Raw genomic sequence first — 15,269 nt, 5'->3', positions numbered from 1 at the left:
GCAGATGAATCCTAAAATTATCCAGATAAATTATCTAGATAACTTGGTTTTAATGAATTGGTTTAAGTTATCTGGATATTATATCCAGAAAGCCTGCAGCCAAATTCTGACCTCTCTATTTTTACTTATGTAAAACACAGAAACGCGACAATAGAAAAAGATCATATGGCCCATCTAGTCTACTCATCCATCCAATTTATCTTGCCTTTGCAATTCCTATCACATCTCTATCATATCTCCCCTATTTCGCCTTTCCTCTAGAATAATTATATTTAGATCTTTGTCTACCCTCATATGCTTTAGAATGAAGATCGCTGACCATTTTACTAAAAAGTGACTGAGGGCTTGAGCTACTATGAGGCTGATATTCAACAGATATATACAGATAAAACAGGCATTTAGTTGCATAAATCTTCCTCTTTAAAAATATTCCCCCTTTGACTGGGTAATTTTATCTGCACAAAATTTTGTGTAGGCACAAAGAGGTCAGGGCAGAAGAATGGCAGGGTGAGGCTAAAATATTTAGCCAGGTAGTACCACATTGAGAGCTGATTCACGAAGGGGCGGATTTTAAAAGGGTTACGCGCATAAGAGAAAGGGGCGGGGGGTGGGAGCGAGGCCTCCGGCACAGCGACCATGCCAGGGGATCACGCGCCGGCACTCGGCCGGTGCGTGCAACCTACAGCTGCCCGGAGGCAGGCGTAAATGAAAAAATAAAGGTGGGGGAGGGGGGGGGATTTAGGTAGGGCTGGGGGGCGGATTAGATAGGGGAAGGGAGGGGAAGGTGGGGGGGGGGGGCGGAAGGAAAGTTCCCTCTGAGGCCATTCCGATTTCGGACCGGCCTCGGAGGGAACGGGGAAAGCCATCGGGGCTCCCCTAGTGCTCGGTGTGCGCATGTTATAAAATCGGGCGTAGATTTGTGCGCGCCGGGTTGCGCACACAAATCTACGCCCACACGTAATTCTTAAAATCTGGCCCTAAGGGTTTTTCCCATAGAGACAAACTGGGAGAAAAGCCTTAAAGATGAATTTGAAAATCCTGGTGTGTTCCAAAACTGGAGATATGCGTATAAGTTGGGCCAACGCATGCTGAGCGGATTCTAAAAGCTGCCCGTGAATGCGCGTACTTGCCGCTAGGTGCACAAATGAAAAGTTCCAAAAAAGGGACAGCGTCTCCTGCCACGTAACTTTACTTCTGCTATAGATGACGTGCAAGTAATAAAATAAAGACAAATGGATAGATCCTCGGGGTTTTAAGGGTTGGAGCTAACAGGGGAGAAGGGAGGCTATAAAACTAGGGGATTTGGAAGTCCTATTACCTGCGAGAATGAGAATGAACCGGTAAAACTGGTAATGGCATCGGCGCACATTGCCTTTTAAAATTCTCCCACTTATGCGGTAGAAGCAGAATTTGCACTTATAAGGGTGTGTCCACTTAGAATTGTGTGCACATGTGCACACGGTAAGTCTGTTCTATAATATGTGTGCATATACATGAGCATGTTATAAAATGGTCATGTCCTGGGTGTGGGCCGATGAACACGCGCACATGTGCACCTGCACACCTGTTTAAAAGTTACCATCCCTAAGAATCTGGCCTTAAGGGCCTAATTTACGAAGACTTTTCTCCCATTCTGTGTCTATGGGAAAAATGCTTAGTACATCAGGCCCTAAATTAGTGTGGTCAAGGAGGTCTGCATAAATAGCAAGCCCAAAGATAGCTGGATAGCTTTATCCAAATATTCAGTAGAAAAGGTATCTGGTTAAATTCCGCTGAATATCCAGATAACTTGCCCACTTGCTGGCTTATTGAATATGGACCTCCTAGTCTTTTTTCCAATTCTGTGTCTAAGCTTAGTAAATCAGTTCTCTGAAAATTTACCACACTATCGGGCCGATACAGTAAGATGTGTGGGAGAGCCGGCGAGCGCTCTCCCGACACGCACCCAGGCCACTCTCCTGGGCGAGCAATTCAGCAAAAGAAAGATATGCAAATTAGGGCCCGCAGTAACCTGTGGCTGTCAGCAGGTTTGATAGCCGACGCTCAATTTTACCGGCGTTGGTTCTCGAACCTGCTGACAGCCACAGGTTCGGAAAACGGACACCGGCAAAATTGAGCGTCCATTTTTCAACCTGCAGGCCGCGGGCAGATTTTTTATTTTTTTTTATTTTTGGGGTCTCCGACTTAATATAGCTATGATATTAAGTCAGAGTGTGTACAGAAAAGTAGTTTTTTCTGCTTTTCTGTACACTTTCCCTGTACCGGCCGAAATTAACTTTGCCTTTGGGCAGGCGTTAATTTCTGAAAGTAAAATGTGTGGCTTCGCTGTTGTTGCAGGCGCTATTAGTTTCAGGGGGATTGGCTACGCATTTTCGACGCGCTATTTTTACCCCTTACTGTATAAGGGGTAAAAATAGCGCATCGAAAACGCGCGGCCAAACCGGAGCTAAAGCTGCGCTAGGCAAGGTGCACCATACTGAATTGGCCCGTATGTTTGACAGAGAAAGCACATAGCAACAACAGAACAACGGATATCATTAGGAGCTGAAGGTGGACTTGTTCTTTCCAATTGAGGATACCTGAAGGATAGAATGCTGGGTTTTTTCTCTTTTCCCTTGGTTTTAGTCTTAGCTCTGAAATCATAAAGATCAATCAGTTCAATTCACTCTATTCACTAGAACATAAGAAATGGTAAAGCTATTAGGTTCACACAAGGCAATAAAAATGATAAGCATATAATAAATCTCACAGCAATCTCTGGGTGACTACTAATGAGAGAGAGAGATCAAACCTTCCAGCTCACACTCATCTCCAGGGTTTCAATCATAGATTTTAAGGCACTTGCCCTCTTCCAGACATTTTTGCTGCCATAGATTTTAAGGGCATCAAATTCCAAAGGAATTTTCATCTTTTGGTTTGAAAAATTAGAGGTCAGGTCGGTTGGAAGGTCTTGATTTAGAAAGAAAGCACATCAGTATTCATTCAACAAAGACAATGGTGCAGTAGATTATTGGACTCAGTATCTAAATCAAAGTTAGTTTCTTTAGTAAGGACACGCGAAGAGAAGGAAAGAGATGAAAGTAGAAGACGAAGTGGAGGAAAATATAGTTGAAAGCATGGCTATTAGATGTTAAGAAGTTTGCATTTCTTCTTCCAGTTTCCAGTGCTTTGCTTCAGCTGAGTACATCTGTTTCTTTTGATAGTTGTATATTTTCTAATTGTGTGCTTTTTGCCTGGTTTTGTGGTATAGAAATAAAATTGATATTAAATAATTGTTGCATCAGAGGTGGACACTTGGGCCGAGGTGGGGTTGATGCAACCCGTAGGTAAGGACCTATGGGTCCCCACCATCAGCAGGTGGAGTGGGCTGAAGCTAGAGGCCGCTGGAGCTTCACCTATAGCAGCCCTCGTTCCCCTCGGGTTGAGCCTTTGGGTGCCGGGGCCGGCAGGACTTAGGTGGGCCTTGAGGTTAGTTAGAGATGAGAAGTGATTCAGCCTAGAGACAACAGCCGGTAGATGGCGTAGTCCTACCCTGGACTGGATTCGGTACTGGAACTCAGGCACCAAAGCAACAATGAATAACTGGAGGCGCTCAAGCAAAGAAAGGCCTAAGCCTTGTAAATCCACGTCCAGAGGATAGGTGAGAGAAGGCGTCACTGACTGGCTAGGATCAGAGCCGGAGGCAAGTGGAAGTTGTGGCAAGCAACATAGAACTCTGGACACAGAGAGGTCTGGAGCATAGTCGTTCAAAGCAATGGTCAGTGCACGAAGAAGGCAGGCATAGTCAACCAAGGCAATGGTCAGGGCACAGAGAAGGCGAGTGTAGTCAATCAAGGTCAGGGCATGGAGAAGGCAGGCGTAGTCAATCAAGGCAATGGTCAGGGCATGGAGAAGACAGGCGTAGTCAATCAAGGCAATGGTCAGGCACGGAGAAGGCAGGCGTAGTCAGACGTAGCAGAGGTCAGGACGTGGAGAAGTAGAAGAGTGGTCTGGCGTAGCGGAGGTCTGGGGCTGGAGAGAAGCTGAAGAGTAGTCAGGCGTAGCAGAGGTCCGGGGCTGGAGAGAAGCTGAAGAGTGGTCAGACGTAGTGGTGGTCAAATTGAAAGAGTCAGTCCAACACATAAACGAAAGAGGAACAAAGAAGTCAGGAACCGAGAACCACAGGAATCAGGAACACAATGAAGAGATGATTGTAGGATCAGCAACGAGCACTCGGAGTATGAGGAGACCTGTTGCAAAGGCAACGCTATGGAGCGAGGCCTGAGCTTTTATACTCTGAAGAGTCTGACGTCAGCATCTGGGTCCGCGGCCAGGTTCCCGCCACGGGCCCTTTAAAAGAACTAATGGTGTGCGCGTGCCTAGGAAGGGGCGCGGCGCCGATGGCGGCATCTCTCCGCAGGCCACGCGGTTTAAGCATATGGCATGAGCAGGAGTGGAAATATAATTAGAAAACTAAGTGCCTGTGAAAATGTTTTAGGAGCCAGGGAAATGTTCTTCCTTACTTCTTTTTCACTGTTGTGCTCTTTTTTGGTATTGCTGCTATTTTACTTGATATTTTGATTGGCTTTTTAAAAATATTTATGTTGTTCTTTTTTCTATTTTTTCTTTCGTTTAAAAAATTTTATTTTTTTTTTTTTTGCTTCTATTCCATTTTTTTTTGCTCTTTTTGAAATTTTATGCATCAAGCGCCACATTTTCAGTGCTCCAATGACCTGGCTCCTGGGCTTTTTACAGCCTTGGGCATGAGGATGCAAGAATTTGCGATAAAAGCACTTTGTAACAATGATAATATCTTAATGATCACTTATTAATAAAGTATGACTTTTCATCGCTCTAGATTTCATTCTGTTCGCCCCTATTTAAATCTTTTGAAAACATTTTAAGGTGATCATGAATAGTTTTTGTATTAAGCAGGACACTGAATATTGACTGAATATTAATTGTTTAGTTTTTATAATACAAATAACTTTCATGGAATGCTTGTTTGTACAGGAATAAAAAAGAAATCCACACCATGCCAAGGCACACTTCATGCAAGAAACAGGTAATTATTTGCTAGCCTAGTGGGCCAAGGAAGAGCTGAGGGTTTGGGAGAAGTACTGAGATACCTGGGATCATCAGAATCCTCCCTGCAATGGAGAAACAGGAGACATGCGTAAAGAGGACAACAAAGCAACATTCATATTCCTTGGTCCATCAATCACATATCCTCATCTATAATGAGTCCCCAGCCACAATATGTTTTACAATCAGATTGGGATTCTTGACCATATGAAAAAGTACTGTCACATACAGTGCGTGCTGAAAATTTACAGCATAAATCATAGGAATCTCAGGGCCTGTTTTACTAAGCATTTTTTCCCATGGACACAGAATGGGAGAAATGCCTTAGTAAATCAGGTCCTAATCCTTCCAATTATCCACAGGTCTAGCAAAATGAGCATTAGCAGTAAAACTTTCTCCCAAATTGCCTTGCCTTCTCTAGGGATGAGAAAGCAGTAGCATTTTCAGGCTCATTCAGTCTTTCTTCTCTGTTCTGTACTAAGATTTACAGTAAGGATGCCGACTAGTGCTATGGTAGGTTTTGTTGACATGTAAACACTACTTTTCTCTCCTGCATTGAGGCCATTGCATTTCACATAGGCCAGTGAACAGCCATTAAGTACTGATAACTTTGGTCAATCTCTTAAGCCAATCAATCAACCAACAGTAATTTTTTAGCTTCTATATCCTGTATTCATTTAGTTGCTGAAATGTTTCATAAACACAGTACACTGCGGTATAAATATTCCTAGAAGATCCAATAAAATATTTCCATCAACCTTTCTTGTTCTTCCATGTCCTTTTATATAGTGTCTTGCCTAGTTGATTGCCAGAGACATGAAGGAGAGGGCAAAAGGGTTAAAAGGGTTATAGAAAGGCCTGTAATTCCTAACCCCACCCCCCAACCCCCCCCCAAAAAAAACATTACTGCCCACTATACTACAAAAACGTTAACAACCAGCGTTATATAGTCTCTGAAAAATGAACAAAAATCAATTTTCTTGTTACAAGAAATGTATGCTCCAAATTCAATGTAGTTGTTTGTCCAGTCAAGTAAAAGTACCCCAAGACTGAACAATAAGATTTAGGGTTAAACACATTGGGGTAGATTTCAAAAGGAGCGCACATGGCCTACATGTGCGCGCGCTATCCAGCGTGCGCACATGTACGCCCGATTTTATAACTTGTGCACGCAGGAGCGCACAAGTTATAAAATCCAGGGTCGGCGTGCGCAAAGGGGTGCACAATCGTGCACCTTGCGCGTGCCGAGCTGCGCTGCTTTCCCCAATTCCCTTCCCCCTAACCTGACCTTCCCATCTTTTCCCCTAACCTTTCCTCCCCCTAGCCCTATTCTAACACCCCCCCCAAATTTTTACTTTACCTTTTGCGCCTGCTGGCAGCCTGCTGGTACGCAATCCTCCAACACAGCGTCAATGGCCGCTTTGTCGGAGGCCTCTGGCCCCAGCCACGCCCCTGGGTCACCCCATCCTGCCCATTTTGTAAAGACCCGGGATTTATATGCGTCCCAGGGCTTTATGCGCATCACTGGGCCTTTTTAAAATAGGCCTGGCGCGCGTAAGACAGGTTATGCACGTACATTTTTAAAAATCTGGCCCTTTGTGTCCATAGTGCTTTGTCTTGCAGCACTCTGTGCCTGGAATGATCTTCCTGAGTTAATGTGTCTTGCTTCATCTTTGGCTGAATTGAAGTCTTGCTTAAAGATTGCTTTTATATCCAGAAAACCCCTCTCACATTAAACATATTTTTACTGTAATACTTAAGTGATTACTAAAAATTATTTGTCTTGTCTGTGCGTCTCGATTAGATTGTAAGCTCCATGGAGTGGTGATTTAGCAGAAAAGTGTTAAGGCTTCCATAAGAATATATTTCAGATATCACCATGTTGCACATTTAATGGTGTTTTTTCATTTACTTTCTACTTACTTCAGTTCATCTGTGGCATTTTACTTTGTACAAAAACGGGGGATAGATGCTGGTGTGAAGAACACTTTATAAAGCAAAATTATCATTGATAAAATAAATACATATGTAATATGTGCATACTGTATAAATATAATGACACATATGGGGACATCTTTTCATATGCATAGGTTCTTTGTAAATGCGTTCCAAACTAAAAATATGAAAGTTATCTACAGCAGCTAGTTCTTGCATAAGCTGCACAGATATAATACTGCTATATTCATAGGATTCTATTGCACGCAGCTATAATTAGTGGGCTCCTTGCACCTCATAACATGGCAAAAAACCAAAGCACACAGTACAATAACAAGAGAGAATACCAAAATATGACAGCGTGAAAGGAGTCAAGGGTGAATGATGGATTAAGAAGATTAACTACCGTAAATAAGGCAGAGTGACAAGCAGCCAAAAAAAAAATGGAACTAAGGAGAGGAACAAGATTGAGAGTGTGAATTCTTTTCACAAACTCAAATATCAATAATCCCACACCACACACAGAACCCAGGTACCTTCCTACTGTCTTATATCCGTCATTGATCTTATTCCGAATCTCAGAAACTTTGCTGATGTATGTAAAGGAAGAAGAAAAGGAGACATCGGTTTTGTTAGAATAAGACAATACTGCAAACATGGTTCATAGCCACAACAATTGCACTTGTATCTGACAAGGGGACTCAAGATGTGTTTTAAAAACAAGTCGGTTCAAACTACTGTTTAAAAGGAAGGCTATTTCACCAAAGGACAATAAGCATGACCATCACTTTACCAAAGGATATAACATAAGGAACATATACTTATGTTTAGGGTTTTCAGTTGTTACTGTATTTTCTTGGGATTTTATCAGTGTTTTTTTAATATTAATAAAAACAGGAGAGAATCAATTAAAAAAAAAAAAAAGAATCATTTTTTTCACTAAGGGGCATATTTTAAAAGCCCTACGCGCGTAAATCCAGCTGGATTTATGTGTGTTATGTGTGTTATGTGTCCAAGTGTGTTATGTGTGTTATGTGTGTTATGTGTCCAAGCCTATTTTCAATAGGCCCGACAACGCACGCAAGCCCCAGGATGCGCGTATGTCCCGGGACTTGAAAAAAGGGGCGGGGGCGGTCCGGGGCAGGGCGGGGGCATAGGCAGAGGCCTCCGTAGAGCATCTAGGCCGGGGGATCATGCCCCGGCACTTGGCTGGCACGTGCAACCCACGCCTGCCCAGAGGAGGGTGCAACTTGCAAAACAAAGGTTAGGGGGAGTTTTAGGTAGGGCTGGGGGGGGGCGGGTTAGGTAGGGGAAGGGAGGGGGCAGAAGGGGGAGGAAGGGAAGTTCTCTCCGAGGCCGCTCCGATTTTGGAGCGGCCTCGGAGAGAACAGGGAAAGCCATCGGGGCTCCCCTAGGGCTCTGCGCGCGCAAGGTACACAAGTGTGCACCCCCTTGCACGTGCTGACCCCGGATTTTATAACATGCATACGGCTGCGCGCGCATGTTATAAAATCGGGCGTAGATTTGTGCGCGCCGGGTTGCGCGCACAAATCTACACCCGTGCATAGGTATTAAAATCTGCCCCTAAGGTTTCTTCCATTTTTGCTTGTTACAATAAATTCTGATAAATTCCCAGGAAAATGACAATAACAATTGAAAATGATGGGCCCTGGTTATGCCTCGTAGTCATCTCGCTATTAGGCACAGCAAAGCTTTAGTTTGATGTTGCCATTGCTGCTGCTGTCAAACATAAATATAAGATAGGAAATGCAGTGTGGTGGGATCTTCCTGTTTGACTGCTTCTACTTCACTTTACACATTATTTATATACTGTCATATGAATATTAGATCAAAACTGATTACAGGTCAAAACATACAGGACATGGACTGCAAGACAGCGGATGCGTAAACAATATACAATTAGGGCCTATTTAAGCATTTACATGGGTAAAACCGGATTTTTCTCGGGTAAGTAGGCTTTTGAAAATTGCTACAATATATGCCATTGAATTGTCCATAGGATTTGCTCGCGTAAGTACGCTTTACTCAAGTAAATGGCTTTTGAAAATTGCTATGATAGTAGCTACATTTATAGCATAACTCCTTTGAAAATTCACCTGTTAATACTTAATTAAACCAAGAACATCCCCCTAACAGAAAAGCGTCTTAGGCAGCAAGTTCTACAGGTTTGGCCTGTAAACGCTGCCCTAAAAAGCCAGGTTTTTAATTCCTTCTTTAATATTTTGAAATCGGTGCAAACTCCATGACTCTCGGGCGTCGTGTTTCACAGTTTGGGGCCGGCCTATTGATATTACTCTCTCTCTGACCTCAGTTAGATGAGGGCAGTGAATGGAAGGTACCAGGACTGCTGTTCCGCATTTGCTCAGTAATGACGTTAGAATCATGCTTTCTGTTCCTGATCCTCTTTATTCTTTCTGAAACAAGTGATATCAAGCTGCACAGGATAAAATGATTTGTATTTCAAAGTTTTCTTTTTCAATCAGCATGGAAACCATCCATCAATGTAAAATAAGCCTAGTTAATGAGCACAAATGTTTTTTTTTTAAGCTACTGGCAGGAAGTTAGTGTGGGAAATCCAGATCTTACAGGTTTTTGGTGTATGGAAAATATGTGGGGAAAAGATGTAGGGGTGATAAGCAGAGCACAACATTTTAAGAATTCCTGGGATGTTTGCTTTCAGATGCCAGCTCTTTTTCTGATTTCTTATATACATCACTCTCGGGTAAAACCTCGTCAATGCGGTGAACAACAATCAAACAAAAATACAATATAACATAAAATCAATAGTAAAATTAAATTAATCTCTTACCTCTCCTCACTCCACCCCAGTTATGCAAACTAAAACCATCTGTAGCCAAAAGATGTTCCCTGCTTATTAAGGCAGACATGAAAAAGCAGGGAAGAGCTATGCTTTCATCTTTTTTTCTAAGCAGCAGATAATTAGCCTCCAACCTGAAGTCAAGTGGTGCCAGGTCCCATGTTTCTGGGTCAACCACTGAAAAAATCCTTTTCTGGTGGATCACCTTGAGAACCTCATGGACAGATGGAGTATGCCCCGAGATTCCACAAGCCAAATGGAGACTACGGTGGGGAACATAGCTACCAACCAATTTATATATATTTTTATATATGAAAGCATAGAAACGAACAGAGGTGTATTTATTTATTTGTTTGTTTATTTATAACCCACTTACGCAAAAAGTCCTAAGCGGCGTAAAAATCAAACATACATAAAATTATAACCACATGACAAAAAGACTGCCCACGTCATCACTGAAAATGCAATACTGCCTATTTATTCTCCAGCTTTACCATTGCATTTCTACCATTAAGAATCCTCTGTTCCCCTCCCATGCCTTTGTGAATTCTGAAACCATTTGTGCCCACACCACCTATCGTAGGAGACTGTTTCATGTATCTACTAGGGATGTGCAATCTTTTTCCCAAATAAGGCAATGTCAACGGAATTGCCTAATTCGGAATGGTTCGGGAGAACCGAAAAATGATTGGATTTTTTCTGAAGTTTCGGAAAAAAAATTCATTTTTGAGTTAGTGCACGCTAGCGGGAGTTAGTCTGCGCTAATTCCTGTTAGTGTGCGCTAACTCCCGATAGCGTACACTAACTCTGCCAGATTAGTGCGCACTAACCCGAAAATTGGGGCCCCTGAAAAAAAACCTCCAAACCGCGAGAAAAATGAAATTCCCATGGGGGGGGGGGGTGGTGTCCCAAACGAAGCCCGACACAAAACTTTTACCCGTATGACATAGTGAGGGCAAAGGTAGCGCCGGCGCCATTTTGAATATTGGCAATACGGCCCGCATGCAGGAGGTCGCTCCCAGACCCCCGCTGGACTTTTGGCAAGTCTTGTGGGGGTCAGGAGGCCCCCCCAAGCTGGCCTAAAGTCCCTGGGGGTCCAGCGGGGGTCCGGGAGCGATCTCCTGCACGCGTGACGTCGGGAGCCAGGAACCAAAATGGCGCCGGCGCTACCTTTGCCCTATCACATGATAAGGGCAAAGGGCCACCGGCGCCATTTCTCTTAATGCAGCCGTGGCCAGAGAGCGGGAGATCGCGCCGGGACCCCCCCACTGGACCCCAGGTAATTTAAAACATTTTGGGGGGGTTCAGGAGGGTGGGGGATTTGTTTTAAAGGTTCAGGGTGGGTTTTAGGGTTGTTTTGGTGTGCCGGTTTTCCCGCCCTCCCCCGATTTACGATTTTTAACGATTTAAAAAAAAAACAAAACACGACGATCAGATTTCCCTCCCCCCCCCAGCCAAAATCGATCGTTAAGACGATCAATCACACGATTCACACCCCTAGTAACTATATTTAATCTTGGCCGGTGTCTTTCATAATCATTAACATAGTAGAGAGAAACACCACTTAACTGACCTGAAGGTATCTATATCTCTTTATCTATTTAATGCTATGCAGCTTTTTGATGCTGTGCCATTTTCTTGTATTGATGAAGCAAGAGGGTAGGTTGTCTAAAAAAGCCGTCAGGGCAACAAAGAGGTTAGACACCGTGTAGTCCAAAAATAACCTTTTTATTGAGTGGAGACAAGAAATTCAAACAAATGCCCGACTCCGGCCGAGTTTCGCCCACCAAGGGCTGCCTCAGGGGCTGTATGAAAAGGTTCTTTTTGAAAATACCTTTGTAAAACAAACTTCATAACGCATTCACTTGCTGCAGCATGATCGTGCGAATTCTCCGCTCAGGTTGTGGACCTAATAAACTTAGATTTGGGATTGAAGAAAGAAGATCCGGCCTGAACAGGGTCTTGAACCCTGGACCCTCAGATTAAAAGTCTGATGCTCTACCGACTGAGCTACTCAGGCATTGGTCCACAACCTGAGCGGAGAATTCACACGATCATGCTGCAGCAAGTGAATGCGTTATGAAGTTTGTTTTACAAAGGTATTTTCAAAAAGAACCTCTTCATACAGCCCCTGAGGCAGCCCTTGGTGGGCGAAACTCGGCCAGAGTCGGGCATTTGTTTGAATTTCTTGTCTCCACTCAATAAAAAGGTTATTTTTGGACTACACGGTGTCTAACCTCTTTGTTGCCCTGACGCCATTTTCTTGTATGGCAGATTTCACAATGGCACTGTCCTCGGATCTGCCAGTGCCACTGTCTTCTCCTTCACTGGTGGGGCAGAACTGACTGAAGATTACTCCTGCCCTCACCTCATGGAGGCTGAAAAACTGACCCTTGTGGGGGAGGGGAGTTTTAGGGATTGGGAGAGTCCTGGGACATGTTTTGACTTTTGCAGCGGGAGCAACATTTATTTTAAAACAAAATAGATGATAACAAACAAAATTTCATTCATTTTTCTTTCACTGAATTTTAAAAATGAAACGAAACAGGACATTTTGTTGAAATGTCCTATTTTGTGTCTAATGAAAACTCATCCCTAATTCCCACTTAGGTTATATCTTCTCAGTCATGGCCTTGCTGTGTTGACTCCGAACGTATTTGTTTTTCGTTGTTATGTCCTGCTTGTCTGGCTTGACTAGATTGGAAGCTCCTAGAAGCAGGGACTCTCTCTGTACAGCACTGGGTACATATGGGTAGGCTCTATACAACTGAACAGTAATAATAAATAATTAACTGCTGTCAATGGTAACTTTCGCATCAGCTTAAAAACCCGTAGCTGCTGTGCATATGTCCCCTTTGAAAACTGCTGAAGAAAAAAGTACCTGCAGAGATTGGCATCTATTTTTCCCCCTTCCTAACAATGCATATAGTTTTAAAAATGCAAAACTCCGCATGTTGTAGCATTCCACAGCCTGACCTTCTCCGCTGAAGGCATGTAAATAGGACTCATCTTGTGAAACGGCGCATGCAGTTTTACCCACAGGGAAGATGTGCAATTTGAACACCGCCGATTTTAGATGGGTAAATGGCTGTTAAAAATTGCCCTGATAATATGACCACTTTGGGAAGTAAGATAACTACTGCTAGCCCCGGAAAGTACAGTGGTCCTAAAAGCGAATGAGGGAGTTGTGACAGTTGTGGCTTTGGGTTTTTTTTTCAGCAGGAGGAATTTGTATTGTGGGAATATCTGCATATATTTAGTGGGCGGGTTTGCATCCTTTTCTATAGTCATATGACGCTGACTTAGCTGCTGAAAGTGCTATTCGTTTCTACAATGTAAGTTAATTTACATTGTAGAAATGCTTTAAAAATGCCATAGATTTGTCCTCTTAATAAAGAATTTAGCCTGTAACAGCATTATTGCTTAGAGTGATTTAATTTGAGTCTCTTATCCAGTATACTGAACATGTACTCAGGCCACCTAACAGAAACCCCTATATTGCACCCAAGCGTCCCTCATCCATGCCCTCACCCCAATACTATATCAGCATGTCTCTAAAATGGAGGCTTGGGCCTTCGGTAGGCATGGACATTAATAATTCAGGCTGTGCATAATGCATTCTGCCATGGACCCTAATCCCACCCATGAATTTTTAAAGCTGAACAGCCACTGTATCAGGTAATACATTTTAAAAGCTGAAGGTCTAGTCTTTCTCTGACATGTGTACATGGCCCTACTGGAGTCAGTCGGGAAACCTTTTAAAACAGTGACTATTTGTATTGGTCTAAAGAGACACAAATAAATGTTGAGAAATATATGCTTTTCTCAAACACTGGGTAACTTTTTAGTGATCATGAAGAGTTAGGATGAATAGTACTGGACACAAATCCATATTTAGAGGCATTTAGCCAGATATGCACAAGTTATCTGGCTAAATGCCAACTCATTACCATCTAAAATTTAGCCAGATAATGTAGGGGTGTTCCAGGGGCATTCTGGGGTGGAGTTAAGTTAGCCAGATAAGTTATCTGGCTAAATCCTATATTCAAAGTTAACAAGATCTTTACTTTAAAAATCCATATTAAAATTTATGAATCGCCTACAAGGTACTAGGCGATGTACAAATCTACACACATAAATAATCAACTGGTGGCAAAACTAACATCTGCATCAGCTTAAAATACTGCAGCTTTTGTGCATACTTTCCCTTTGAAAATTGCCCAAGAAAATAGTATCTGCAGAGATAAACTTACCCAGCGAACTCTGGTTGAGCCAAAGTGTAGTCGGTTACTTCCAATAGTGTGGCTGTTCCACTAAATATCCCTTCAAAGTGAGCTGGATATGTTTATCTGGCTAACTTTGCAATCTGGCCAGTGACTGAGTATGACCCCCAGAGTGGACATACGTAGTAGAATATTCTCCTTACGCCTTTGCCAATGCATCTCAATCCTGGCATGTGGGACTCCTGCTGTTCCAATGCTGAGCCTTTCAACAACTCTGCCCCTACACCTCATTCTTGACCTGCAGCATCTCCTACTGTTCCAGCTTCTGGGATCCCACACAGCTCTGCTGGATGGAGGGGGGGGGGGGGGGGGGAGGGGGCAGAGAAAATGCATGCTGGGCACTGTGGATGGGAGAAGGAGATTCAGGATAGTCAGAGGATAAGGGGAGAGTGAGAAGTGACTGCTGATGATTGGGGTGAGAGAGAAGGATACTATGCGAGAGATACCACTGAACCCTTGCCATGTAACATACCTCGGTCTTCACTTGCAGCATCCCTTTGATACATTCGTTGAAAATATAAACCCATGTCTTCAAAGGTGAAACAACAGGGCAGTAAATGAGTGTGCTAATTAACCCCTTGAAATAGACAGTATTTTATCACAAACCAATTTGGCATGCTGTATTTTGTTTTCCAATATTTCCTTTCCTATATCTCTCTGTGGGGCAATTTCTCCAACTGCGTTTGCTTTGTGCATACCTGGACAGGTCAGGAATGGATCTGGTTCGTAAGCTCGGGCATGTTGGAGATGATCTCAATCTCTCACATTTACTGCTGCTAATGCCCTTCTTGGTGCTTGCCTTGTGCCAAAGAGAGCTGCCTCCTGGAGTTCATAGGGCATATATGTGCCTCTATGTAAACCGTTGTGACGGTAGTACACTGAACAACGGTATAGAAAAGATTTTAAATAAATAAATAAATAGAATTGGCAACATATCATGGTGGGATTGGAAATCAGATCAATGGCACCCACTATGATTGGGACTATTTCTATATCTTTTTACCACCTTTTTTGGGTCTCTGATTGCATTTCTTGGTACTTAAGAATTTTTGCTTTCTCCATACGATCCACAGAATGGTCACTGGGTACTGACACCTCTTTCAGCAATGCTGTTCTTGTGTTCTCCTTCACCACAATATCTGGTTCAC

The 15,269-nt window shown here is 43.2% G+C and overlaps 1 protein-coding gene and 1 non-coding gene across 8 annotated transcripts in view; both read right to left on the bottom strand.

Moving 5' to 3' along the window:
• OTOF (otoferlin) overlaps window positions 1-15,269 on the bottom strand; it is a 773,648-nt gene that overhangs the window by 254,680 nt on the left and 503,699 nt on the right. Inside the window, exon 6 of one of the 7 annotated variants that reach the window (XM_029596247.1) lies at window positions 2,580-2,633. The exons of the other annotated variants lie outside the window; for them this stretch is intronic. Coding sequence (XP_029452107.1) covers window positions 2,580-2,633 — 54 coding nt within the window. The remainder of the gene's footprint in view (window positions 1-2,579; window positions 2,634-15,269) is intronic. 7 annotated transcript variants of the gene reach the window in all.
• On the bottom strand, window positions 11,786-11,858 carry TRNAK-UUU. Its single transcript has one exon. It is a non-coding gene; the product is annotated as a tRNA-Lys (tRNA).

The sequence above is a fragment of the Rhinatrema bivittatum genome, chromosome 3 (assembly GCF_901001135.1).
Source record: "Rhinatrema bivittatum chromosome 3, aRhiBiv1.1, whole genome shotgun sequence".
Lineage (NCBI taxonomy): Eukaryota > Metazoa > Chordata > Amphibia > Gymnophiona > Rhinatrematidae > Rhinatrema > Rhinatrema bivittatum.
Note: the sequence above shows the minus strand (reverse complement) of the source record. Positions and strands in the feature narration are given on the sequence as shown.